We start from the raw sequence: 26,255 nt of genomic DNA, 5'->3' as shown, positions 1-26,255 counted from the left end.
TGAATTCAACTAGGAGGAGTGTTGACCTATAGGCTGTGGTAACGTTACACACGTGCTTTGAGTCTGTTGCAACAAAATCCATCCTTTCCACTGTTAATTTTTCCTTTTTAGGGCTAACGTCACAAGCCCTAGGTAATTTTGCCCTATGCTAAACACTAACCTAACCCTTGACTTCAACTTAGGGCTTCTTGAAGACTTGTTTCTCCAATTGTTGATCCAATCAATCTTAAGCAAGTGGTTTCTTGGCCTTATGTACCTTGGTAAGCCTTTATCCTTACCTATTCATTAAACCCTAGGCCATAAGTACCCTAGATAGGCCTCTTGAAGTGTATGATATTTCTTGTCTTTGTTGGATTGAGCCTTGTCCTTAAGTTGAGTGCCCTTCTTGAGTATGAGCCATAGACTTAGAATACCTATTAGGTGACCAATACCGAGAAGCCTCCCTTGTGGTGAAAGTCCAATAAAGTGCAGGAGGTAGTGTGTTGTGGTGACAATGGGCCTCCACCTCATAGTGTTGTCCCTTGGTTTAGTTCTTGTCTTGTGAACTCTCTCAGAAGTCCTACTAGATTTTGAGGGAACACAACTAATATAGTCGATGGGAAGAGGTTGTATAGAAGTTAACCAAATAAATTTGAACGAAACTCACAACAGCACGTAGAAGACTCCAATTCAATCTCACAGCAGCACATGGAACTAACTGGTGGGATCTCACCTCAACAAACCTTTTGCAAAACCGAAATAAACTTTTAAATTTCTTTAGGGTTCATCGAATTTCAAACTTGAAATTCGGTGAAACATATCACTTAACTTTGGATGAAATCAAAAAGGGCATTTTCCATCTTGAGCCATCCTAAGACTGACTCATACAGTCTCATAATGGTTGTCGGGAGGGTCTCGAATATGCCAATGTCACAGAGTCTTTGGAACAATGCTTCCCTCAGAAATGTGTCAAATGCTTTCTAGAAGTCTACAAATCAACCGTAAACCCTCAGAGAACGATGACGAGCCTCCTCAATAATGGCCTGGAGAGTGAAAATGTGATCGATTGTCTAGTAGTTTGGCCGAAAACCTGCGTGTCCACAAGCCCTAAGATGACGACTCGCCTACTCCTCGGACTCCTCGGAAAGTCATTGTTGTAATACTATGGCATATATCTTGGAGAATGTATGGCCTACCATGAATACTCATCTTATTATTTGCCAATATTCAAAACAAATTTGGAACTAGGTAGAAGTAGAACAAATGAGAAGTCTAAAAATGTTTGTTTGGAGCAGGAATTCTATAGAGATTACTCTCATGACTTGGTGTTTTAACAGGGAAACCAAGAGGTATAGACGTCTTCCTCTAACTCTTGATTGGGAAATTTGGTTGGCCAGGAACACAAAGCTGTTCGAGGAGAAGGATACTTCACCTCTGAAATGTGCCATCCAAAGTATGCCATCTGCCTTTCCTCAATGTCAGGAAAAACAATCTATAAGACAGTCAGCTGAAGAAGTAATAACCAAATATATTCCATGGTGCTTCTCAGGGAATTCATCCCAGGGGTGGAGCAGGGGGAATACTTTATCGAAAAACAATCTATAAGACAGTCAGCTGAAGAAGTAATAACAGTATAATTAAATATATTCCACGGTGCTTCTCAGGGAATTCATCCCAGGGGTGGAGCAGGGGGAATACTTTATCTTTCTATGAGCCCTACATCTTTCAAAGCCAGAGTTGTCCAAGAAACAAACAACTTCTGTGAATTAATGGTGCTCAAATTGGTATTGATGCTGGCCAGGGAACACGGTCTAACACAAATACAAATATTTGGAGATTCACTCCTTGTAATTTGCTGTATGAAACAACAGTCGGTTCTAAAAAACTTCACACTGCAGTCATTGTTTCTTGATGTCTTGTCTTTACAGTCAGACTTCACTCATATTTCCTTTGCACAAGTCTACCAGGACAAAAACAAGACAGCATATGGCTTATCCAAACCAGGTTTAGAGCTAGACAAAAGAATCTGGAGTCTTTGAGAATCATCGAGGACAATTTTATGAATATATACATGATTCTTGGATATAAATTTTTACACAATCATCTTTGGTTTTTGGGCCTCTGAGTTTATAACTTTATTATAGGGGTAATGAATAAAATAAATAGCAAATGACAGATGATACATTTTAGATGAACAAAAAGGGATGTAAATTCTGGAAATTTTTGGAGAAAACGGTTGTTTTTGTGGAGATTGTAAATGCCATTATATTTGAAGATTTTATGTAGCTATATAAGGGGGATGTCACAGTTCTATTTTGCTACAAGCATTACGAGCCAAACAGGAATGAGCTGTCATGGTTTTCTTTTGCTACAAGCATTACAAGCCAAACAGGAATGAGCTGTCATGGTTTTCTTTTGCTACAAGCATTACGAGGCAAACAGGAATGCTATACATCTGCCAGTATAATTCTGTTTATATAAATAAAATTACAAGACCTTTTTCCTTCAGAAAAAAATACTCTCCATAAAAAAATAACATAGAGTGTACAAGTATCCTACCTATTGGACTTTTAGTTGCATATCTTCCTGTTGATAACATAATAGATAGTCCTTGGACATCTGGTTGATCATCCTGCAAAAGAAAAGAAAAAAAGAAAATTATATTTACATAATACATATTAATTTGTAATTAACATTAATTTATGTTTCTATTCCCCAATAGTAGAATAAAAGAAAAATGCAAAATTCAAAACCACCATAAAACATCTACCCAATAGTCAATTTACACATTGTACATTGACTTAAATAGTTTAAAATCCATAACAGTAAATAGAGTTAAGTTAGATGCTAACAGAAAAGAAACCATAGTCAACTAACCACATAGATAATATTGGTCCTGATTTCAGCTACAGTTCATTTACCCAGGATGTTTTGATCTACGCATAGATATCAGAGTAAATCTAGGGAAAAGTTAAAACAGAGAGGAGGTACACAAATCAACTAAATTTAATCAAACCCTCTTTGTGAAAGTAAAGAAGTGGTGTGACCTTTGTCAAAGCACAAACAACACACCACTAGATGATAAAATCCTTAGCTATGAATGCTCCAAAGTGTCACATTGAACAGTGAGAGAGGAAAGAAGGGTGGGCAATTTATTTATAAAAGCAAGGCTAGGGTTTGTGCTTGAGCGTTCCTTATTCTTTATGCTTTTTGCATTTCCTTTTACTTTTACTGGTTGACTGGGCCTATAGATAGGCATCCAGGTCAATATGATTAGGCTAAATGCAGTCAAATCTGACTCACTCGAGTCAAGCATGAACTCAGCCAAGTTAAATGTTGATTCATCCTCTACCATGTTGAAGAATGTAACTATAGTGTTGGTCTTCATAATTGCATTTGAGTCATGATGTAATGTATTTATCAAAAGAAAGAAAAATAAATTTTATTATAAAAGATATTGACTTATTAAAGCATGGGTTTCATGCTTGGGTCAATGATTTTTAGGTCAAAACCTCCATTTTAGGCTTCTAGGGTTTATGTCAAGAGTCCTTGTCCTTGTCATCATGTACAAGGCCATTCTTGAGCTTCATCTATCAAGAAAGAAATTTATTTTGATGTAAATTAGGTCTTTTAGGTCTACTCCACCAAGTCGGCCTCAAGAAAGACAAGTCAACCTCATAGATTACTATATAAAAGCAGCAACTCGACCTCATTTGGAACACACATCACATAAGTTCAATTTGTAGTAGCTGGAGGAAGAAAAGAGATCGAAATCCCTAAGAAGAAAGAGGAAAACCTAGCGAAGGAGAAGGAAGTCTTTGTCAAGCAAAAGAAGTCGAAATTTCTCTCTACTACCACATGTGCATGTGAAATTTTCATCTATCACAACAACTAGAAATTATTTCTCTCAGGGGATCTCGAGTTTTAGAGATCTAATTTTTCTAGTCGCAGATTGGCAGTGATTGAGAGTAGATCTTCTCACTACAGAAGAGAGTGCGAGTAGCAGATTCAGCAACAAAGTAGAGGGAAAGAGGGAGTTTTCATATCAGATTTTCGACATGGCCACAGCTAGGCTTAGAGATCAGGATAGGTTGGAGGGAGTCTCCCACTATGTCATCTAGAAGGCTAAGATGTCCTATTAGATGGACATGGCCTGAAGACCTATGCAAAGAGCGTGGTGGTAGTTCCCCAAGACCCTAATCAGCTAAAGGAATACAGAAAGTGTTAATTTTAGATAACGATGGTATGTTCTATGCTTAAGAGCAATTTACTTCAGTTTTCTTATTAGCCCAATATCAATTTCCAGATTAGCAATCACATTAGCATGACAGTAAATGCAGATAGAACATAAATAAAATAGTAGAAGACAAGCCAAGGCAAGAGGACACAAGATGTGGCGCCAGCCATGGACAAACCACAATGTGGGGAAACCCTTTAATTAATTCTTCTTATTATTCTTCAAAAGTTCAGCAGAGAGAGAGAGTACAATATGCAATATTCACTTGCCCAATCAAAGTGAAATCTATCCAAACAAACAGCAGCCACAGAAAGCCCTAACCAAAAAGTCAACATTGGTCAATAGGGTAGAATTTATCCTCCAAAAAAGCTCGGTCAAACCCAGTCAACTGGACCTCCATCAGTGATCGTAATCAGCCCAAAACAGTCCCAAAAAACTCAGTCAAACTTGGTCAACTCAGGTCAACGTTGCAGTCAACACTGGTCAAACAGTACGGATTGCCTCAATTTTTGTGCCCAGAAATGCAGCCTACCCAAACAGAAATTATCCCACCAAAATCGCAGTCAAACAAAGTCAACACTGCTAGTCAAACATTGGTCAAACCTCCCTGAAATTGAATCAACGTTGAAAAAAAATCTGTCTTCTTCTTCGCACGTGTGGAGAGAGAGGATCCCAGAAATCCGTACCCAATCAGATGAGGAAAGAGAGATGTATGAGAAGATGAGTGATTATTGAATTAAGGCTTCTGTGATCCATAATAGTTGTAAGCAGAGCTTCGGCGAAAATCACATGAGGAAAGACCTTTGTCGACGCGTTTCGAACCAACCAGTGTGGTTCATCTTCAAGACAAGTTGAAGAAACAGATCCAGCTTAGCATGTTAAATAGTCTGAGCAGAGACTCCAACGGCTAAATCGACCAACGGCTAATTTTGACCTACGGACCCAGGTCAAATTACTATTCATTAATTTAATATTATTATTATTTTTAATATTAAAACCTAAAATATTTTTAATGGTTAGTTTTTTAAAAAAATTAATTTATTAATAATTATATATATATATAAACATATTAAAGTTATGATATTAGGTTGTTAATAAATAAAATATTTATAGTCGTTAGTTTAAGGAGATAATTAACTTATTTATTTAAATTATTTAGTAATTATTGTTAATATAAAACATAAATATATATAATAATATGTTGTTAAGGACCAGAAAAATTATCGATGGTTAAAGTAATTTATTAATAATATATATATATTTCAATTAAAATCATAAAGTTAAGGTTAAAAATATAAATAAATAAAATAATTTAAATGGTTAGTTAGAAAAGGTAATTTATTTAATTTAATTAAATTATTTATTATTATATATTAATAATATAAGTAATTTTTAGTTTAATTAAATTATTTATTAAATATAATTAATATAATATTAGTAATATAGTCTTGATATTATTAATATTAGTATTATTAATATTAGTAGTCAAAATATTATTATTAATATAATATTATTGTCATTCTTAATTTTAATATTATTATTATTATTTGTGGAAATAAGTTAAATTAGGTAAAATATATAGATAAATAAAATACTTTTAATGGTTAGTTATAAAAACTTTAATTTAATTTATTTATTTAAATTAATTATATATATATATATATATATATATATATATATTAAAGTTATAATGATGATGATGATGATGATGATGGTTAACGTCCGCTGAGACCAAATAATGGTCTATCGGACCTAAAGAAACAAATTATCTATTTTGATTTAAGATTTTATTCCTATGCTCAAAAAGCTTGGAGAGAAGCCTCCCGAGCTCACTATAATTTTGACATTGTAAAAGGCTAGGAAGGTCAGTATTGTAACAAAGATTGTGAAACTGAGATCTAATGTGGTTATATGCAGGGCACTCTAAGAGGAAGTGGTTTTCATCCTCGATGTTCCTATTCTCACATATATGGCAGATCCTTTCCGTCCATGGCGTTTTAGGAACAGCCCAACGACCTGTTTCACTATGGAGCTCATGAGAATTCGTTCTAATCTTTGCTATATTAATTTTCTTCTTTGAGCTAGTTAAAATAGAGAGATACTTTTGATCTTCTAGGGTGGGGTTGATGACCTTCTTATAATAACTTAATTTTCTTTTAGTCGCTAAGTCTTTCTCACACCACATTTTTTCTTTGAACTTAGAAGTAACAATATCTTTAATGTTATTTATGTTTTGCAATGCATCATTTTTGTTGATCTCCCAATAGTTTAACCAGGCCCTTGTGTCTTTATGCCACCCTCGATTGAGCCTTAGGTGGTTTTGGCTAGAATTTAAAGCTAGCTTAGGAAGTCTATGATCGTCTATGTTACTGATTTTGTGCTTGTACAACAGAAACCTAAGCATAGCTAGGCTCTCAATAGGGGAAAGACCTGCTTCTATAAGGAGAATAGGATAGGGTGTATTACTTTTAATTTTCAAGTTATAAGTTATAAAACGCTTCTGGATTTGCTCAATCTTTCTCCATGATTCTCTGGAGATGTTGCAACCCCAAACCTCACAGCCATATAAGATATCAGGAGTGACTAAAGTTTCAAAGAGGAACTTCTTTTTATCCCACATTACAAGGTTTTCTATTTTACAATTATTTTCAAGACCAAAGTAAGCTTTCCACCCTCCATTAATCCTTTTCTCAATGCTATGGTTCCAGTTGAGCTTGTGATGAATATCAATTCCTAGGTACTTGTAAGAATACACTTCCTCCAAGTTATTATTGTCATACATAAAATTAGCGTAAGTTTCCTTCTTGGATTTGATAATCATAACTTTTGTTTTGTCAGTGTTAACAGTCATACCCATGGTAGAGCAGAAATCCTTAAGAAGCCTGAGTTGCTTATTAAGATCAGATGGGCACCTTGCCAAAAGAACAATATCGTCAGCATAAAGAAGAAGGATGACGACTATCCCAGCTAAGATCGTGCCATCACATCCTACTTCCTCTAAATAGCCTTCGAGCTTATCGATGTAAATGCCAAATAGAGTAGGGGAGAGGGGGCAACCTTGTTTAACTCCGATGTTACACTTAATATCTTTCGACCACCCTTCATTGCTCTTTAGCTTGGCAATTACATTCTCGTATAACCTTATAGCGGCAGCTCTCAACTCGAGAGGAACCTTTAGCTCTTCCAATCTATTCCAAAGGTTGTATCTAGGAACCGTATTGAAAGCCTTTCTAAAGTCCACAAAGCAACAAAATAAATTGGATTTATCATTACGACATTCCTCCGCAATGATCCTAAGCGTAACAAGGTGGTCTGTTGTTGAATGATGCCTTCTGAAACCTGCTTGGCCTTTAGCCCGCTTACCTTCACTTTCAAGCCATATGCTTAACTTCTTTTCCAAAATACTACCATATAACTTGGCTAAGAGAGGGTTGATCATAATTGTTCGATAATTAGAGGGGTTATTTGTATCCCCACTTTTAAAAATAGGGATAATGAGGCTCTCAGTCCAAGGTTTAGGGAACCCTTGCTTGACTGCTTGATTGAAAAGCTTGTGGATGTGGGGGATGAGGACAGGACCTCCAATTTTTAAGATTTCTGCTTGGTAACCTTCAATGTCCTTAGCTTTCCCATTAGCGAGGCGATTAACCCCAAACTTAATGTCTTCTAAAGAGAAAACTTCTTTCGTTGTGAGAAGGGTTTCCAAATTATCCACGACATTTGGAGATTCATAAAGCTTTTTAAGATAGGAATTCCAATCGTGAAGAGCAATTTTTTTATTATCCTTAGTCTTCCTAGTTAGAATCTGCCTCCAGAATTTCTTAGGAGCTACCTTAGAGAGGTGTAAGAGATTCTCCTGTCTTTGACGAATGTACTGCCTCTTTTTCCTTTTAGTTAGGGCTTTGTATATTTTTATCTTGTCCATTTTAAGAGATTCATCAACAGCTTCCTTAATTGCTCTCTTTGCACTTTTACAATCTTTGTCATACCATGGATTGGTTTTGCTATTTCTTTTATTATTTGAAACTTCAATTGAGAACTTGTTAATAGAATATGAGAGGGTTGTAGTAAAATTATGATAGAGGTCTTCTATGTTGTCTATATTAGATAAAGGAAGCAAATTAGTTTTTAATTCATTTAGAAAGAGATCATTTTTATTTCTATCAAATATTAAGTTCTTTTGGCTATAAGTATTATTTTCTATGGGAACTCTATGCATGACAAAATTGAGAGTTATAAGTAAAGGCCTATGATCAGAGTTAGGTTCGTGGTCGTTTAAGATGTCAAAATTTATTATTTCGTTGTATAATGGGAGATCGGAAATAACGTAGTCTACCACACTGCTACCAAGTCCATGGATGCAGGTCATCTTGCTAGAATTGGGCCACTTCTTTAGACCGTTGCAATTTATGAGATCCTGAGCACTACAGAGCTTGACTAGCTCCGACCCAAACAAATTTTCCCCGAGATCTTCAGAGTTCCTTTTGTACCTACTAGCCAGAGTAGGGTCTTCGTCTAACCAAAGAGGATTAGGGTTGGAATGATTGCTTAGAATAATAGCTTCGTTGTTTGAAGTTCGAGCATTAAAGTCACCTATTAAAAGGATATTACCGTCATTCCTTAGGCTAGAAATATCATTCTCTAAACCATTGTAAGGGTTAGTTTTATCTAGATTCTTCTTCTTATAGAAGTTATAGAATTAATGGGGGGAAAATAACATATTGCTATGTAGGACTTTTTATTATTAATGTCTTTGATCTCTATCCAACTATATTGGTTGTGAGGGTCGTTTTTATAAATCCTAACATGGGGGGAGATGTTCTTCTTAATGTAACAAGCTATTCCCCCAATGCCTCTACGGGAGGATCGCTTGTTCCAGGTAGACCATAACGTAAAGCCATCTATGTTAGGGACCTTAGATTCTTCGTGCTCCCAAGTTTCAACAAGAAAAATAATATCAACATCATTTGAAATCCAACTTAGCTTGGGGCCTTTGTTCCATGGGAAGCCCCGGCAATTCCAAGAAAGGATCCGGAGCATGTTTAATTGCTATTGATTACTATATTTTTGGTTTCTATATCGAATAAAGGCTTTTCTATTTCTTATTATTGCCCATTTTCCTTCCTTTCTAGCTTCTTTTACCTTTTGAACCTCCTTTCTTAATTCTGCTTGGTCTTCTGGAATGAGATCTTCATTTATGAATATTCCCGTTCCTTTTAGACTTGAGGTTTTACTAAGTATGTCGTGCTTATGATCAGTGGAGCTCACCTTTATGCGGATTAGTCTTCCTTTATTCTCGATTAATTTCCCCACCCTTGTTGCTTCTGTGAGACACAATGTTTCAATTTGTAATTTATTATGTAGTTTTGTCTGGGCTAAGGCTAAAGTATCCTCATCTACTTCCTCTTTTAAACCGAATATTATAAGGTTTAAGGCCCTTTTGTTACGTTCGTGGTCTAATTCTATTAATTTTTTCATTTCATCTTTAATTGGTTTGATATCTAACTTATCTACCACATTATTTAGGGTGAGGCGGCTATTAACTTTTTCTTCTAGTTCTTTAATCATGTCTTTCATTTTAAGACTCTCTAAAGTATCAGCATCTCCTTGCTGGGATGGTTGGTTAGTATCTTGGTTATGTTTTTCTATAACCTGCAGTCTAGTCTCCATTGCCTCCATTTTATTCTCTAGTAGTTCTATTTTATTTTCTATTTGTTTTTGGATCGTGTCTTCAAGAGATGCAAATTTATTTTCTAGCATGGCTTCTAACTCTTTTTGTAGCTTGGCTTCTCTTTCTTCTCTACGTTTCTCTAAAGACTCTATATACTCATAAAGGCCTTGTAGAGTAACTGTGCTAGGTCTTCCCTTGGTAATCTTTGGTAACTGTGGTGAAATATTCATACTTGAAATTATATGAGCAAACATGTATTAGAAAAAGAAAAAGATAAGGAATGTGTGCACCTGATATCAGAAAACCTGACTGCAGATCGCTCATCTGCCCTTGGTAATCTTTGGTAACTGACTGCAGATCGCTCGTGCCCACCGCAATCCGCAGACTCTTTCACCGAGCCTCAGAACACTTTCACCAAAAGAATATATAGAGTATGTTTTTAACTCTTTCACCGAGCCTCAGAACTCTTTCACCGAATAATATATGCGAAGAATATATAGAGTAAGAATATATGCCAAGAATATATAGAGTATGTTTTTAACTCTTTCACCGAGCCTCAGAACACTTTCACCGAAGAATATATAGAGTACGTGTTTAACTTTTTCACCGAGCCTCAGAACACTTTCACCGAAGAATATATGCCAAGAATATATAGAGTATTCTGCAGATCAAGATAAAAGTTAGGTGAAAAATAAAAGAAAGGTAAAAGATAGTTGAGAAAGGAATAAAAATAATAAATAGATAAATAAAATAAATAAATAAAAATAAAAATAAAAATAAAATAAAATTAATTAATTAATTACTTAATAAATTAATTAATTAATTAATTAATTAATTAAAAATAAAAATTAAAAAAAAAATAATAATAATAATAAATACATGTAAATATAAGGTATATAAATAAATAAATAAAAATAAAACAGAGAGAACGACAAAAAATAAAAAGGGGAGGGACAGGAAAAAGACCAATAGAAACCACAGAGCAAAACGGATCAACCCCGGGAGGAAGGAAGGCTTCAGGGGGAACACTGAAAGCTAACAAAAAAGGGGGGGGAAAGGAAAGACTAAGATGACAGGGCAGGAATCCAACAGCTACTGATTTTCCAGCCGTCATCTCTATTGAGATTGTTAGGCCTTCTTTCAATCTCAATAGCTTCCCTGAATTAATTTTTTCCCGATCAGGGGTCTGAGAAAGACACGGGATACGTCAGTAACCTAGCACGACAAAGCACTCTCCGAGGGCATATGATGTATAATTCCTTGGAAAAGATTTTGGCAGTAATGTCTCTCTACAATTCTCCGGTCGAGATACAGAAAAACTCCATTCAATTCCCGATGGAGACGGAGTTTTGCGAATTCTTCCACGATGATGGAATTGAGCAATCTTAGCAACAACCTTGGCCTCCTCAATACAAACCTGATGCTTGGTCTTTTCCACATGCTCTGCTAACGCTGAAGACTTGGTTCTCCCATGTCTTAGGTCAGCTGCATGTTCGCTTATCCTCTGATGGATGGAGCGTCCTGTTTCCCCGATATAGGGGGTTCCACACGAACAAGGGATCAAGTAGACACCCTTCATGTCCATCGGGTCAACAGGATCTTTCACCGATCGGAGGGATTTACGAATGGTGTTGAGGGGCCTAAAGGTAGAAGGGATATCATACCTCTTAAGGATCCGAGCAATTTTGTCTGTGGTTCCTTGAACATAGGGAAGATGGACCCCTAGTCGGCGCTCCTTCGGTTCTTTATTAATAATCGCATTTTTAGAGGCTTTAAGGAAAGCCTTCTGACCTAGGCGCCTACTGTAGCCATTCTCCACAAAGACATTAAGGAGATGGGATCTCTCCTTATCAAGGCTCTTATTATCAGAAATCCTCAGGGCACGAATAGAAAGGGTGTTAAGAACACCCATATTTTGAGCAGGGAAATGATGGGAATCGGCATGAAGATACTACTCAGTATGCGTTTTCTTTCGGAATACTGAGTGGGAGAGAGAGCCATCCATATTCTTAGAAATAAGAATGTCCAGGAAAGGGAGGCAACCATTGACCTCTTTTTCCATGGTGAACTTAATGGCAGAGGACTGACAGTTGAGGTGATTGAAGAAGCGATCCAGCTCCTCTTGGCCATGGGACCAGATGACATTAGTGTCATCTACATACCTTCTCCAAAGCTTAGGAAGGAGACGAGCCGAGGCTAGAGCTTTGGCTTCGAAATCTTCCATAAAGAGATTGGCGACAATAGGGGAAAGGGGGGAGCCCATGGCAACACCACAAGTCTGTTCAAAGAACTCACCCTCGAAACAGAAGAAAGTGGAAGTGAGACAGATCTCAACCAGATGCGCGGTATCAGGATCCGTTAGGCGATAGATCACTTCCAAGGCCTCCTTTATAGGGATGCAGGTATAAAGGGAGACCACATCAAAGCTGACCAGGATGTCATCAGGGTCAAGTTTAATATCTTTAAGCTCCTTAATGAAGGATGCAGAGTCTTTCACAAAGGACTCAGTGCAGCCAACCAGGGGCTTAAGTTTCAGGGCGAGGAACTTAGCTAGAAGGTAGGGCGGACCATGTCCAAATGAGGCAAAGGCACCTTCTATTTATATGCAAACGTTGAGGATGAATAGACGTGACTGTTGGGCTTCTGAGCCTACATTAGTTTGTTGGCCGACCTTGACAATTTGTCCATAAACAAAATAAATTCATAATTCCATTTGTACATGTTAGAATGAGATGATCTTTAGATCAATCCTACACCTCTCAAAGAGAGGAATCCAATAAAAATATCAGCTGCATCATATGAGTTGTCCAAGGTGGAGTTTGGCCCTAGTTGCCAAATCTAATAGAAATGAAATGGCGAAGGCAAAGCAGATGATCTTGGATGGAGTCTGAGATCATATAGTCTCACATGTGGCAGACAAAGGGACGGCCAAGGAAATGTGGGATGCTCTCTTTGAGCTATACTAGAGTACTTTCGAGCAACAGAAGATGTTCCTAGAAAAGAAGGGCGAGAGCATAGATGCCTTTCTCACTAGGATTCAAGGGGTCCAACACCAACTTGCAACCATTGGGGAGGCACCTCAACCCACGGAGTTTGTACGTTTGGCACTAAACAATGTCTCAGAGGAGTGGCAAGTGTTTGTCCAAAGTATCTTTGGCAGAGGACACATTGCCAAAATGGGACAAGATGTGGTCCGATCTACAACAGGAGGAGCTGAGTCGAACTCTATTAAAGAGTACCATCAATAGTAGCAGCAGTGAGGGACCGAAGAGTGAGGAAGAGAATGTAGCCCTAGCATCGAAGGATGTCAATCAAGGATCAAAGAAGAAGAAGAAGAAGGACCTGTCAAAGGTCAAGTGCTTCAGATGTGGTGAGCTTGGCCACTATAGTACGTAGTGTCCTCTCAAGAAGAAGGACAAGCAAGAGAAGCAAGACCAGGCGGTAGCATCTGCTGAGATAGACAAGTTGTCCTCCAGGTTGGAGGAAGAGTTTTCTATGTTTGCAGTTATACCTCCAGGAGATAGGTGGGGCGATTTGGGAGCTATAGTCCCAGAGTTGCAGAAGACAGATAGGGTTCATTGAGGTGTCCTCCTCATGGATCATTACCTTGCTACAAGGACCCACAGTGTTCAGTGGCATGATGGATCAATGCCAATGATGCTATCAGATTCCATAGTGACAGTTGCAAACTAGTCACAGTCAGGTGTTGAGAAGCGCAGTGCAGTGTTGGCAGCAGTGCAGAGTTAGCAGCAGCGCAGATTCTTCAGTGACAGTGCAGTAGCTAGTAGCAGTCATGACTCAGAAGACAGATGCAACAAACACATTTGATTTAGTATTTTAGATGCTTCTTAGTTGAAGTTGTTGTAGTTACAGCAGTAACAAACCAGAGGGAGTTGCAATGCAGATCCGAAGTTGACAGCAGTATAGCAGTGTCAGCAGCAGCACGAATGCAGCATCAGAGTTGCGTAGTTGTTGGTGGGTAGTGGCAGTTAGTCATAATGGTCAGACATCAGAAGCGTGACAGAGGGTGATACAGAGATAGGGTGTTGTAGCAACAGTGGTGCACCACCAGAACACCTTCCTTGCTAAGAGGGAGTGTTAGTTTTTGTCGCATCGGAGGTGTTCTAGTCTCGAAACTTTGTGGAGAGGCCAAACCACAAGAGTTCTCCAAAACAAAGAAATCGTTTCTGGAAATTCCACCTAGAAGTGCCTCAATTAGATTATTAACCTATTTTTAAATGTTTCCTAAGTCTAAACTTATGGAAAGTGGCTAATTAATCAGTATTAATTGAGATAAGGTGTAAATCATCTAGAAACTCACACAAATTGACTCTGATATAATCTTATCCCTTGATTAAGTTTTCATCTTGGTCATTGGAGGTCCGACAGAAGCTTATAAGAAGTCGATGGCAAGATGGAGAACATACACACTTGAGGGTGATTTCCTTGGAGAATTCGATTTTCCAGAGAGCAACAGTCAGTAGCTGGAAGAGTTTGAGCTTCAGGAGGGAAGCAGAGATAGAGGGGCGGGGACAGCGAGGCTAGAGAAATTTTTCCAGATCCAGCGAGTACAATGCAAAGAGGTAGAGAGAGCCACAAAGTGGCTGCAAAAGGGCTATGCAAAAGCCTCTACGAGGCAATTCATTTATGCTGGGGAGAAGCAGAGTTTCAATTACAGAGGCTGAAAAGATGTTCCAGAGGCCAGGAGAGACGTTTTCCCAATCAGTGGCAGATAGGATAGATTGAGGAGCAGTTGTTTCAGGCTAAGCATGGAAGGGACTGCGCTAGGGTGACGCAGGCCTGCGCAAAAGCAATTTGCACGACTCACTTGGAGTTGTCAGTCAGCCTCAATTTGTTGTGGGGTGAGGGAAATTACACACTAGATTTTTGCCAGTATTTCTCTCTGCAGGATTTCCAGATTTTGGCATCCAGATTGTACTTAGAATTTCACTATTGCTTAATAATATAAAACCCTCAGTTGCTGCACCAGTTTTCCCCAGTTGGGTTTTTTCGGGTACTTTTGTCCAAAATAAGTGTGTCAAATTTTATGTGTGTGCGCTAGAATATTTCTCAGTTTCCAACGCTATTATTTTCCGCAGTATTTTTGTGAAGATTGCAGTGTTTATTTCGTTGTTGTCATAGCAATAAACTCTAGGTGAGACCACAGGTGATGTTGAGCATGCATTTATGATGGATGTCTTATCTTATGAGCACATTTATTTCACTTTGGTGGAATCATTGAGGGTCTTTAAGGCCTATCCACTCTTATACCATTGATATATTATGTCTTGTGTACTAACCTCTAAGATTTATGAGAGATAAAGGCATTAGTTTGTGTTCATAGGGATTTTTCTAGGAGGATATTATTATTTTAGTAAGGGTGCTTGATCTCTCATACAAATAAAAGAAGCATTTCTCATTTGAACTCATGGCTACTTGTGGAGAATCATTACTAATTGTCTACTTTTCTACTCTTTAAAATCACTATAGATGGGTAGTTAGAACGACTTAATGTGAAGATTGTTTGTGGATGGCTTTACAAATTTATGGACACTCCTTGTTAGGGTTTTAAAGGTTGAAAGATTTCTTGCATAAGTGCTCTCACTTTACCTTGTGGATTTCATTTATGAATGAATGCAAATGTAATTGTACTTCTCTAGATGTGGTGGTGCATTTTCTTTACTTCTTGAACAAACTCCTCTTTTCAAAGTTCTTGGAAGGATACTAGTGAGTACTTTCCCTTGAACCATCTTGAAGTTTTTGTTAAGGTACTAGGAGGATCCTCTAGGGTTTATAGTGGAAAACCCTGGATATCATCGGAGATCAACTCACATCTCTTCAAAGGAATCCTTAATTGAACCCATATGCCCCAAATATAATATATAATAGGCACTAGTCTTTTCCCTTTAGTCAATCATAGACCTAACTTTCACTTTTTATTTTATGTTTAGAGTAGTGTTAGGGTTTTATGACAACTTACATTTTTAGCCATAAAAAAGTTATGTGTTTTGCTACTTGTGCATATCTCTCACCTAGAAATCATTTTAATTGCCATAAAATTGTCTTGTGCGATTTCGTACAGCCATACTAGGGCTAGACATCCCAATATCTTCGTTGTCATATGCATTTTTAATTTCAGCATTAGCTAGTTTGATAAACCCTATTTTTGCTACATTTCATTGACTTGTAACTAGTTAAAGGACTTAACCCTATTGTTGTTGTAACTTGTCTTATTGCTGCAATTTCATATCTTTCATTCATGTCTTACAACCACCATTATTAATTTCCGATTTTCATAGTGTGGGGATTGTTTCATATGAGATTATTGCTTGGCAAATCCGATAGATCAACCTAAAATACCTAAAATAAAAATCTAGACTTGACTTTCATTAACTACCTAACTTGCTTGATATATCTCATTAGTGGTATTTTTGTGTAGCTAGTTAGGAGATCTTGGACTTGATTATGTCTTACCTTACAAGTCGCAATTTCTATCAAGGAATCCTCCCATAGTGTTGGATTTATCCCTTACTAAAATGAGGTCAGTTGTTGCTAAGGTGACAAAGGTGACACTTCCGATGTTCCACTTGTTGAGAAATTGGGAGGCTTGCAAATTAGATTAGATTTCTCTTTCTTTGATCGTTGCTTGTGAAATTTGTTGGCTTCTTATTAATTTAATTATGTTCTTCATCATCAAATAATTATCAAATGTACAAAACATGAAGATCACAAGAAAAACAGTGAACACGAGATATAGGCTCCAAGCTAGGGCAAAACCCTTCTAAGGGGAAAACACAAAAAAATCTCTTCTTATAGAATCATATCAAAATGAGATATTGAAGACCCATGACCACAAAAAGACTCCAATCTTCTAAATGCCAAGTTAAACCCTCCTTCTACATAGCAAATCCATCAACAACATAATTAAAGAGATCAGCAACAAATCTTCAAGAAGAGAAATGATAAGGCAGAACTTCCACAAACCCTTCTTCAATTTCAGACTTCAGCCCTCCTTCTTCAATTTCAGACTTCAGCCCTCCTTCTTCTGCGAAATTTCAGAACTAATCAAGTTAATTGTGTGTGTCCAAACAAGCTCAACTCTCCCTCTATTTATATTGTTCAAAGGGGTTGGAATAGGCATGACTTCTTGGGGCAGGGTTGACTTGATAGGCAAGGCCGACTTGGCATCTAGAGGGGCTTTTGACCCAAATTACATACTTAAAAATTCTTTTACTAGGCTATAAATAAGCCTTTGACTTTGACTAATACAAATAATAATGAGCATGAAGAACATGCTTTAATAAATAATAATTTGACTTGAGCATGAAACCCATGCTTGAAAAAATAAATTATTCTTTTTCTTCTTTTTTATTTTACATAAAATATACAATGGCATAAGTACAAAGGTCATTATGAAGAGCGAACCTAGTTACATTTTCTAACACTCCCTCTTAACTAGGGAAGTATTCATAATTACATAACCGATACAAGGATACTTCTCAAATTGATATATTCTCATAAGAAGAGTCAGATTGATAAGCCAGCTTTAAGCGTCAACATCATAACCAGCATTGTCAGATAGCAACATAGCAAGGCCTTGACTAACAAGCTCTAACTCTCCACAAGATTAGAGCACAAAGCTAGGAGGCATGCACATGGACACCACCATAGCCTCTCAAGGCACATACCCCATCCGGATGTTCACCAAGTATGTCCTTCCAGGACTATTCTTATGTTAGGTTCCCAATCCTCGAAAAATATCAGTCCTCTTCAACCACTCTTATATTAGATACCCTATCCAATCCTCAAAGAGTGTCAGTCCACGGAACTACTTCCTATCTTGGATTCCCAATCATCAAGGAGTGTCAGTCCCAAATGCTTATCCAATCCTCTATTCTCCCTTCCAGTGCCATAGACTAGACGTACGGCAGTTAGTCTTGACCTAGTGCATGACACATATGGAGAATATAGTGTCCATCATCGCTCCCTCTCAATCAGGGAAGAGATCCATACTCCTCAAACATGGAGGAGATTTCTTACTCCCTTTTAATCAGGGAGACGTCATCACAATCTTTAGCTGGTCTCATGCTTCATCAAATACATCAGCTACTCATTCTTATATGGAGATATAGTTGTAGATGTATGTGAAAATCTGGAAATTCCAAATCCTACTGCAGCAACTGATAATATTTATTCTATTTGTTAATTTACTTAAACAAATTATTCGCAGTTGTCTATGGCAAATATCGAAATACATACATTGTAGTCTTCACAAATTAATTACTGCGGAAAATAAATGTAAGGAAAATACTAGCACAACAATAACACATTAACACAGTTGCTTTTGGACAATTATCCCAGGAAAAACCCAATGTTGGAAAACCGGTGCAGCAGATGAGGGTTTCTTTTATTATTCTTCAGCAAAATCTCAAGTACAATCTACGGATAGCAGAATAGAAGAAGAATCACTGAGAGGAGTTTTACAAACAAATTTCTCCACTTCACAGTGAATTTCTGACACCTGAAAGGACCTGTTGCCCTCACGCTAGCCACAATGCGTCAACCTCTGCACAGTGACTGCACTATCCATGTGTCACTGCCTCTGTGTGGATGATATGCGTCCCTCTTCTACGCTACCTCTTCCTGCCATTTCTTGCACTCTCGACTATTGTTGATACCCTCTCCCTCTCACCTGCAACTCACCCTCTAATTCGATTTCCTCTTGCCGAACTTCAACAAGTGAGAAAATCGATCTACTTGGGTAACTGAGTATTTGCCTGGTGTATGTTCCAAATGCCCATCGAAGTCCTTCTTATAATCTTCTGGTTGAGTAATCAACAGTCAACAGCCCATATTAGATTCTAATCAATGGCTCAAATCAGTTTGACTTGATCCTTATCTTCTTCTAGAAGTTTCACCCCCATCTTAATTAATACCCTTTCATTATTTTAATTTCCTAAGTTTAGACTTAGGCATCCATTAAAAATAATTAATTATTTTAATAAAACTATCTCCGAGTGGAATTTCCCAAAACGATTTTTGGGTATTCTGGAATACATGTGTCCGAGCCTCCTTGCAAATTTTGAGACTTATAGCACATCCGATGCTACCAGAAATCAACACTCCCTCTTAACCAGGAATGTGCTCTAGTAATGCAACCTGCTGGGGGTGGGAAATCATTTTAGATGAACAAATGAGATGGGATCTTGGCCTTATCAGGCCCGAGCTTCACATTAGGTTGCACTAGAATCTTTTCCTTCTCCCATCACTAAGTCCTCACCCACAAGCACTAAAGCCCTATCTCCATTCAGCATTATAGGCCCTAGAACCTCAATGTGCACATGAGTACCCTCAAGGCATAGAGGCTCATTTATAGGCAAAGAGTGAACCACAATATAAGAATCTCTACTCGAGCTGACCACACACTCAGTTGCGCTTACATTACCTTCCATAGAGGAAGCAAAGGGACCCTTCTCTGCACGTAAGAACATGACATTAAAGGAGCGCACCACTATCAAGATACCACCCTCTCTCTCTCATGTGGATTGAGAGGAAAGTAGGCAAGTATAACATTCCCTGGAGTGGCTACGATGCCAATACACGTTATCAAACCCAGCGACTCGAGAATGTCCACAAATACCAAGAATATACCTTACAAACTCCACATTGTTGGAAGTAATGCTTCCATGTCATGTATAGTTGTCATTATGAGTTATGAGGAGTCAATCTAGAAGTTGTAAGTAATGCTTTCATGTCATGTATAGTTGTCATTATGAGTTATGAGGAATCAATCTAGAAGTTGTTGATTCCTAAGTTATGAGTTGGGGTCATGTCATGTCTGAGTCATAATTTGTCGAAGTCAGTGATCTAAGTCTTATATAAGTAGTTGCTTTATGTGATCAATAAAATTATTGTGTGATTTGTGTTGTGTGCACAATCTCTCTCTGCTCTCTTCTATTTTTCTAATACACATCCCAATTTGAATTAACAAATTAATCCACAGAAATCATATGGCCATACACTTGAATTCAAACCAGTACAATTGTCTCTAGACAGTGCAGCTGCAGGTATTCTCTAGCACCCAAACCCTTCTCTCCTCCATCATGTTCCCCTATCAATGTGAGAACCTACAAACTTGGACATTAAGCCACTAAAGAAACCTCTTGGTAATCCTGTTGTGGTCATACTGTCCTCCAATGTTGCTGTACGCCCCCCCTGAACCTGTACAGCAACCTACATTCTCATCTGCACCGTCCATAGTACATACCAACCCTCCTCACCCTAACCAAGTGGAGCTTCCCTTCACTATTCTCCTCCACCCTGACCAAGTGGAGCTTCCTATCACTATTCTCCTCCATCGCCTAGAAAATGCATCTTAGAGGGATAAAATTAAAAAATAGATGGAGAATAAAGACAAGAAGCGTTAAGATTCCCCTTTTTGGTCCTTCCTAAATCTAACATATTCTGGTTTGCATTATTTGGGAGCATTTTTGCCTAACAGCAAGCTGCCTCTATTCTGGGGGAAATGACGACTGTTTATAATAGTATCACTTGTAACTAATTTTTTGAGAAATTTAGTTATGTCGTCCAGTCAACCATGCAATACCCCTGGAAGCGTGCTTATGAATATGGCACACGGTGATTTTCCATTCAAACCGTACTTTAAAGTTACAATAATTCAAACGGCATTGGCTAGAAAAGAGTTCTTGGACATTTTCCCTGGATCTTTTTCCGCAGATAAATTGAAGTACTAAGTTGCGACTAATCGTCTGATGCGATATTTTTCTGCAGATAAATTGGAGTACTAAGTTGCGACTAATCGTCTGATGCGATATTTTTCTGCAAATAAATCGAAGTATTGGGTTGCGAGTAATCATCTGACGCGATGCATTGATAATTTTCTTCATATAACAGTATGCGAAGAAGCATTAAGCTCCATTGACTAATTTACAAGGGTTAATGCTTTGAAATTTAAGCTATTTGCGTTCCAATAACTCATTTAGCAGCGTTAAGCATGGAAATTAAAGCATTTAAACTCAAATGACTATTTTAGCAGGGTTAGGCATAGAAATAATAGGCATCTAATATCCATTGGCTCATTTAGCATGGTTAAGCATGGAAATGCAAAACATTTAAGCTCCAGTCACGAAAATAGCTGGGTTGAGTATAGCAATTTAAGACATTTAAGCTCCATTCACTAATTGAGCAGTATTAAGCACAAATTGAAGACATTTAAACTACATTAACTAATTTATCAGGGTTAACGATAGTAAATTATATCTAACAGTAATTGAGTCATTAATAGCTACCTCCAACGAGAATGTGGAGAGAGCTGCCACGGCGTCTTCCACCGGAACCGCCATGTCTTCAAGCTCTGTAATTCCAAAACCAGATGCCAAAAAAAAATCATATGATTTGAAAACTGAGCAGAATAAAATAAAATATATTACAGAGAGGCCTCCAGAATCTTGCAGAAATTGGAAATTCTACCTGGTGTATAAATAGCAGAAAGAAGCTTCTAGACGGCTCCTTCAGATTCGAGAATGGATTGGACGATCATAGGTATTGCAGGTCTCCAAGCCCTGCACAAACTCTGAAGAGTCCCGAGGTGTGAAAGGTCAGCGGTGACTCTTTGCCCGCCAGAGGGCGTCCGCTACGTCCACCAGAAACGTAGGTCGATTGGACAGGGAGATTTAACAATAAAGTCCCTACCTGCGTAAACGACCTGTAGAAAATGGAGCTGAGTAAGAACCGTTTTCTTTCAATATGCAATATTGCATTCCGGTACTCAAAGTTTGTGATCAGTAGTGCAAATGAATTTTGTCAGACTCTCAGAAGACTGGAATCGCACAAACAAACAAATAGTCATAACCAGTTGTAATTACATTAATTACAAATGTGGGGTTGTAGGTGGGTACGGCAACCGAAAAGCGAAAACCTACTAACTGACAGGAAATACACAAATTTACCGAATTTGTAAAGGTAAATATAAAAGCGACGGATGGTATGTAATTTTATTTTTCAAACCTATAAAATTATAATCAGCGTTAGGTTGGTAATCATTTGGTATTATTCATTACTGTGGGTTTATTTTTTATTATTATTAAAAATATGTCACTTAAAATCTTTTAATGATAATTTTTTTAAAAAATTAAAACAATCTATTAATCAACATAATATATTTTCAAATGACATTAAAATCTAATTTTAATTATATGTAAAGATAAATATTATTTAATTAGAAATTTTGAATTAAAATTGTTTAGTTATGGAAATCCTTGCAATGGTTAGGGTTTTGCCTTAGTCTTCCAATTTTTGTTTTGTTTGCATGTATTTTTTACATATCCTTTAATGGTGAATCTGTGTGATTCATTGAAAAAAGTAGTTTCTTCTGCAAGTATGGTTGCCAATCAAGCTAGTATTTCTTCGGTTTCGTACAGTTTTATGTTGAAATTTGGTTTTGGTCTTCCAATGGTTCAATTCTGATGGTTCAAGAAATTTCTTCTCTCCGTGTTCTTGTGGATGAAGAAGTTTTTTGTTATGAAAAATATTTTTCAAAAAATGACTTTATTTGCAGGCTTAATTGGTATTGGTCGCGGCAAGTTGATTTGCACAAATGGATCTCTAAGTCATCGAAGCCCCTTTTAACGGATCAACTGAACATTTACCCTATGGCTTGGGATTTTTTCACTTTGGTTTTTTATAATAAAGAGGACAAGAAGGCCATTTGTGAAGTTGGACCATGGTTTTGGGGTAGTGTTGGTCTCTTTATGCAGCCTTGGACTCCCACTTTTGATCCACCAATAGCATCAATGTCCACAACCCCTGTTTGGGTAAGGCTTGTGAACATTCCCTTGCATTTTTTAAATCTTACATCGCTTTCCTCCATTGGGAATGTGTTGGGAAAGTTTTATCATTGTTGTTTTGAAATAGAAAATTTTCCAAGACTACTTATGCCTGCATTTGTATGGAGATGGACTTCAACAAGGGTTTTCTGGCAGAAATTAATTTGACGGCTCCAAACTATGTTTGGGTCCAAAAGCTCAACTATGTGAATATTTCATTTCGATGTACAGCATGCTATGCAGCGATGCATGTAATTAAATATTGCCCCAAACATTCTCAAAATAGCAAAAAAAAAAAGCCCAATTGGTGGGAAGGAGCACAAGGTAATCGTTATATGGTATTCAAAGAGGAAGAGCTCCAGAATAGGAAAGGACTAGCAGATAAGAGGGAAGTAGATACAACCAAGGAAAATGCATCTGCAGCATCAAAAGCTTAGCAGGAAAAATTGCATGCCAATGTGGATCCTTCGGTCGCCAATAAGGATTTCCCAAATGCAGCCTTGGCGAAAAAGCAACAATCCTTCCCTCCAGAAACCACAAGGAATAATGTTGAAAAGGCAACTTCTTGGGCAGATCAAGTAGATGAGGAATATTTCAAGAATATTATCATGCACTTGTCGAAGAACAATCTGCTAGAATTTGCAGAAAATGTGGGTTGGACTCAAGTGGGAAGAAAGGAAAACGTTTTACACCAAGAAAAACAAGAAGTCAAACTAGATTTTTAAAAAAATACTGTAAAAATGGAATGTAAATGCGTCTAGATATTGGGAGTCTTTTGGAAAAAATTTACTTGGAAAGGGATTGAAATTTTTGAGTCATGAGGAACTTGCTTAAGGGTTTGGATTGAACCTCCATGCTCAATCTCAAATTTGCACGCCTTGGGTATCTCTAAACATGTAAACGGTTTTGGTCATGTGACCAGTTGTTTTAACATAAATGCTGCCCATTTTGTTATTTAAAAAAAAAAAAATGTTATTTAAAAATAGAACTTATTTTTTTCTTGAGAGTTTGTGATTGTGTGGGTTTTATTTATTCATATTGATTATAACATTAAAAATTAAATAAATATTGTCCATGGGGCGTATAATAGAGATTGATAGGATCTTTTATTAAGGCACTCTATGCTGAAAAGGTCATCGGTTCAAAACCTTATGGGAAAAAAATCTTGTCATGCTAAGGGTTGGTATGGCCCAGGGTAGGTCTAATCCTAGGTGATTTTAACAACTTAGATGCCCCTAGGTAGCAGCTGCTCAAACCATAGGCTAGGTGTACCAATCATCTCAAGACTCACATTACCTAGCAAACAAACAAAAAATAAATAAAATAATATTAATTGTCTCTTAATTTAATTAATATAATATGTGAAATTTCCATACATCGTATCAAGGACAAGGAGGCACAATCCATTGGGTAGAGAGATAGCACCAAACTCCCTCCTTCTGCTCCACGAAGTGACATTGCTAGTTTTTGTAGCATTGAATAGGTGTTCTAAACTCGACTTATATAAGAGAGGCTAAAAAACATGAGATCTCCAAAACCCAAAAAGGTTTCACGTGAAAACACCTAGAGACGGCTCAATTAAGTTAATTGATCAATAATTAAACATTTCTAAGTCTAAATTATGAAAATTGATTAATTAATAATTAATTGAGAATGATTGATAAAGCTCTAGAAACTCGCACGGATTGAGTTTGAGATGATCTTAGCCATTGATAACGATCTAATCATGGCAATTGGTGAGCCAATGAGAGATTCCAAGAGCAGGATGATCGAGATGGATACTGACAGATCGAGTGAGAATGAGAGTGAATTCCTTGGGTAGATCAAGCTATCCAATTGTCATGATTCAATGCACGAAGAATATTTCAAGTCATAAGAAAATACCAGAGATTAAGGAGTAGTAGCAGAGAGATTCTGGAGGATCTTTCCAATTCCAGAGAGGTCAAGTTATTCCACTTAGAGGTTGTGCAGAAGCCTCAAGGAGGCAACTTGATTTAGCTTAGGAGAAGGATGATTCAAGTGCTAGAGGCCGGGAAAATCTCCAAAAGGCCAAGCGAGTCACTTCCAAAGGCATAGTCAATTAGGATGTCAAATTTCAAGCAGTTATAGGAGGAAAGGGAGTAGGGTCTACGCAAGCACTGTGCAGATGCTCACGCAAGGGTATTTCGAGTGGCCTAGTAGAACAAGTTTCTAGAGTCAGATCAAGTGTGGAGTGAGACAAATTGTCTCATAGATATTTTAGCCATATTACTTTGCTAGAGGATTGCCAGTTTCAACATCCAGATATTGTACTCAGATTTTGCTACTGCATAATAAAAATAAACCCTCATCTGCTGCACCGGTTTTCCCAGTGGGGGTTTTCAAGGGACTTTTGTCCAAAATTATTGGTGTCATTTTTATTGTGTGCATGCACATCTATTTCTCAATTTCCAGATTATTTTACGCAATGTAATTTTATTGTGAAGAATTACAGTGTGATTTATTCATTATTTGTCATAACGAAAAAAACAGCATAACTAATCAATTAGAATAATAAATTTCCAGTTGTTCCAATTTCAAGGATTTTTCACATGGTAACAAAGCATTGAAGATTAGATTGGAGACTCAGTAGCGAGAGGGAGAAATTATGCATTTTCAAATGGAGTTATGAGAAGAATTTTGCATATCTGCAGAGACCATCCGGAAGTGCAAATTGCAGAGGCAAGAGGATTTGATTTTCAGTTGTAGCCAACAGAAAAATTCTATTAGCCTCAAAAACATAAATTTGTAGGTGTGGATTTGTCGGATAAAGGATTCTAGTGAGCAGACTAGTCAGTTCGATTTGGCCGCAGTTGGTTTGCAGTAATTGTGCAGTAGCAGATCAACACTAGGTGGAAGAGAAAAGCACATAGATGAAGAGGAATTTCTCAAAGGGTTTCCAGATCTAGTTTCCAATAAGATATCTGAGATTTCCAGTTGCAATAGGCCATAGCAATTTTGCCAGTTAGCTAGTGCGAGCTTCAGGAGAAGCAAATTGTGTGTTGAATTCTAGAGAAGGACATTCGGAGGCAAATAGTAGTAGATCTGCACATTCCAGAAGGGAATGTGAGTAGCAGAGAGAAAGGTTAAGCAGGAAAGGGAGGAGATTCATGTTTATATCCAAGTTTTTTAGTTTCACAAATATGGTCGCAATAGGTCTCAAAGATCGAGATAACTTGACGAAGCCTCGAACTTTGGCATCTAGAAGGCTAGGATGTTATTCCTATTAAATGAGCATGGCCTAAAAGAGTTTGTGACAACTATCATAACTGTACCGACAGACCCTATCCAATTCCACGAGTATAGGAAGGATAGAGCCAAAGAAAAGAAGATGGCCATGGATGGAGTTTGAGATCATATTGTTCCACGCATTGTAAAGAAGAATACAACAAATGATATGTGGGATGTTGTTGTGAAGTTATACCAGGATCCATAAGAGAACAGGAAAATGGTTCAGAAGGAGAAGTTGAGGACCACAAAGATGATGAAGTGTGAGGGTGTAACT

At 37.5% G+C, this 26,255-nt stretch overlaps 1 protein-coding gene across 2 annotated transcripts in view; it reads right to left on the bottom strand.

The window, feature by feature from the left end:
* PIR121 (transcription activator) overlaps window positions 1-21,782 on the bottom strand; it is a 481,847-nt gene extending 460,065 nt beyond the window's left edge. Inside the window, exons 1-4 of one of the 2 annotated variants that reach the window (XM_089411827.1) lie at window positions 21,600-21,782; window positions 21,378-21,480; window positions 21,197-21,261; window positions 2,539-2,611 (exon numbers count right to left, since the gene is read on the bottom strand). In XM_089411827.1, the coding sequence (XP_089267953.1) occupies window positions 2,539-2,611; window positions 21,197-21,250 (127 nt within the window). In that variant the 5' untranslated portion in view covers window positions 21,251-21,261; window positions 21,378-21,480; window positions 21,600-21,782. Of the gene's footprint in view, window positions 1-2,538; window positions 2,612-21,196; window positions 21,262-21,377 lie in introns of both variants that reach the window. The other variant, XM_089411826.1, reaches the window with a different exon arrangement.
* Window positions 21,783-26,255: the final 4,473 nt, after the last annotated feature.

Source organism: Pinus tabuliformis, chromosome 3_1 (assembly GCF_031772625.1).
Source record: "Pinus tabuliformis cultivar Carrire ecotype Pingquan chromosome 3_1, CPIR1, whole genome shotgun sequence".
NCBI lineage: Eukaryota > Viridiplantae > Streptophyta > Pinopsida > Pinales > Pinaceae > Pinus > Pinus tabuliformis.
Note: the sequence above shows the minus strand (reverse complement) of the source record. Positions and strands in the feature narration are given on the sequence as shown.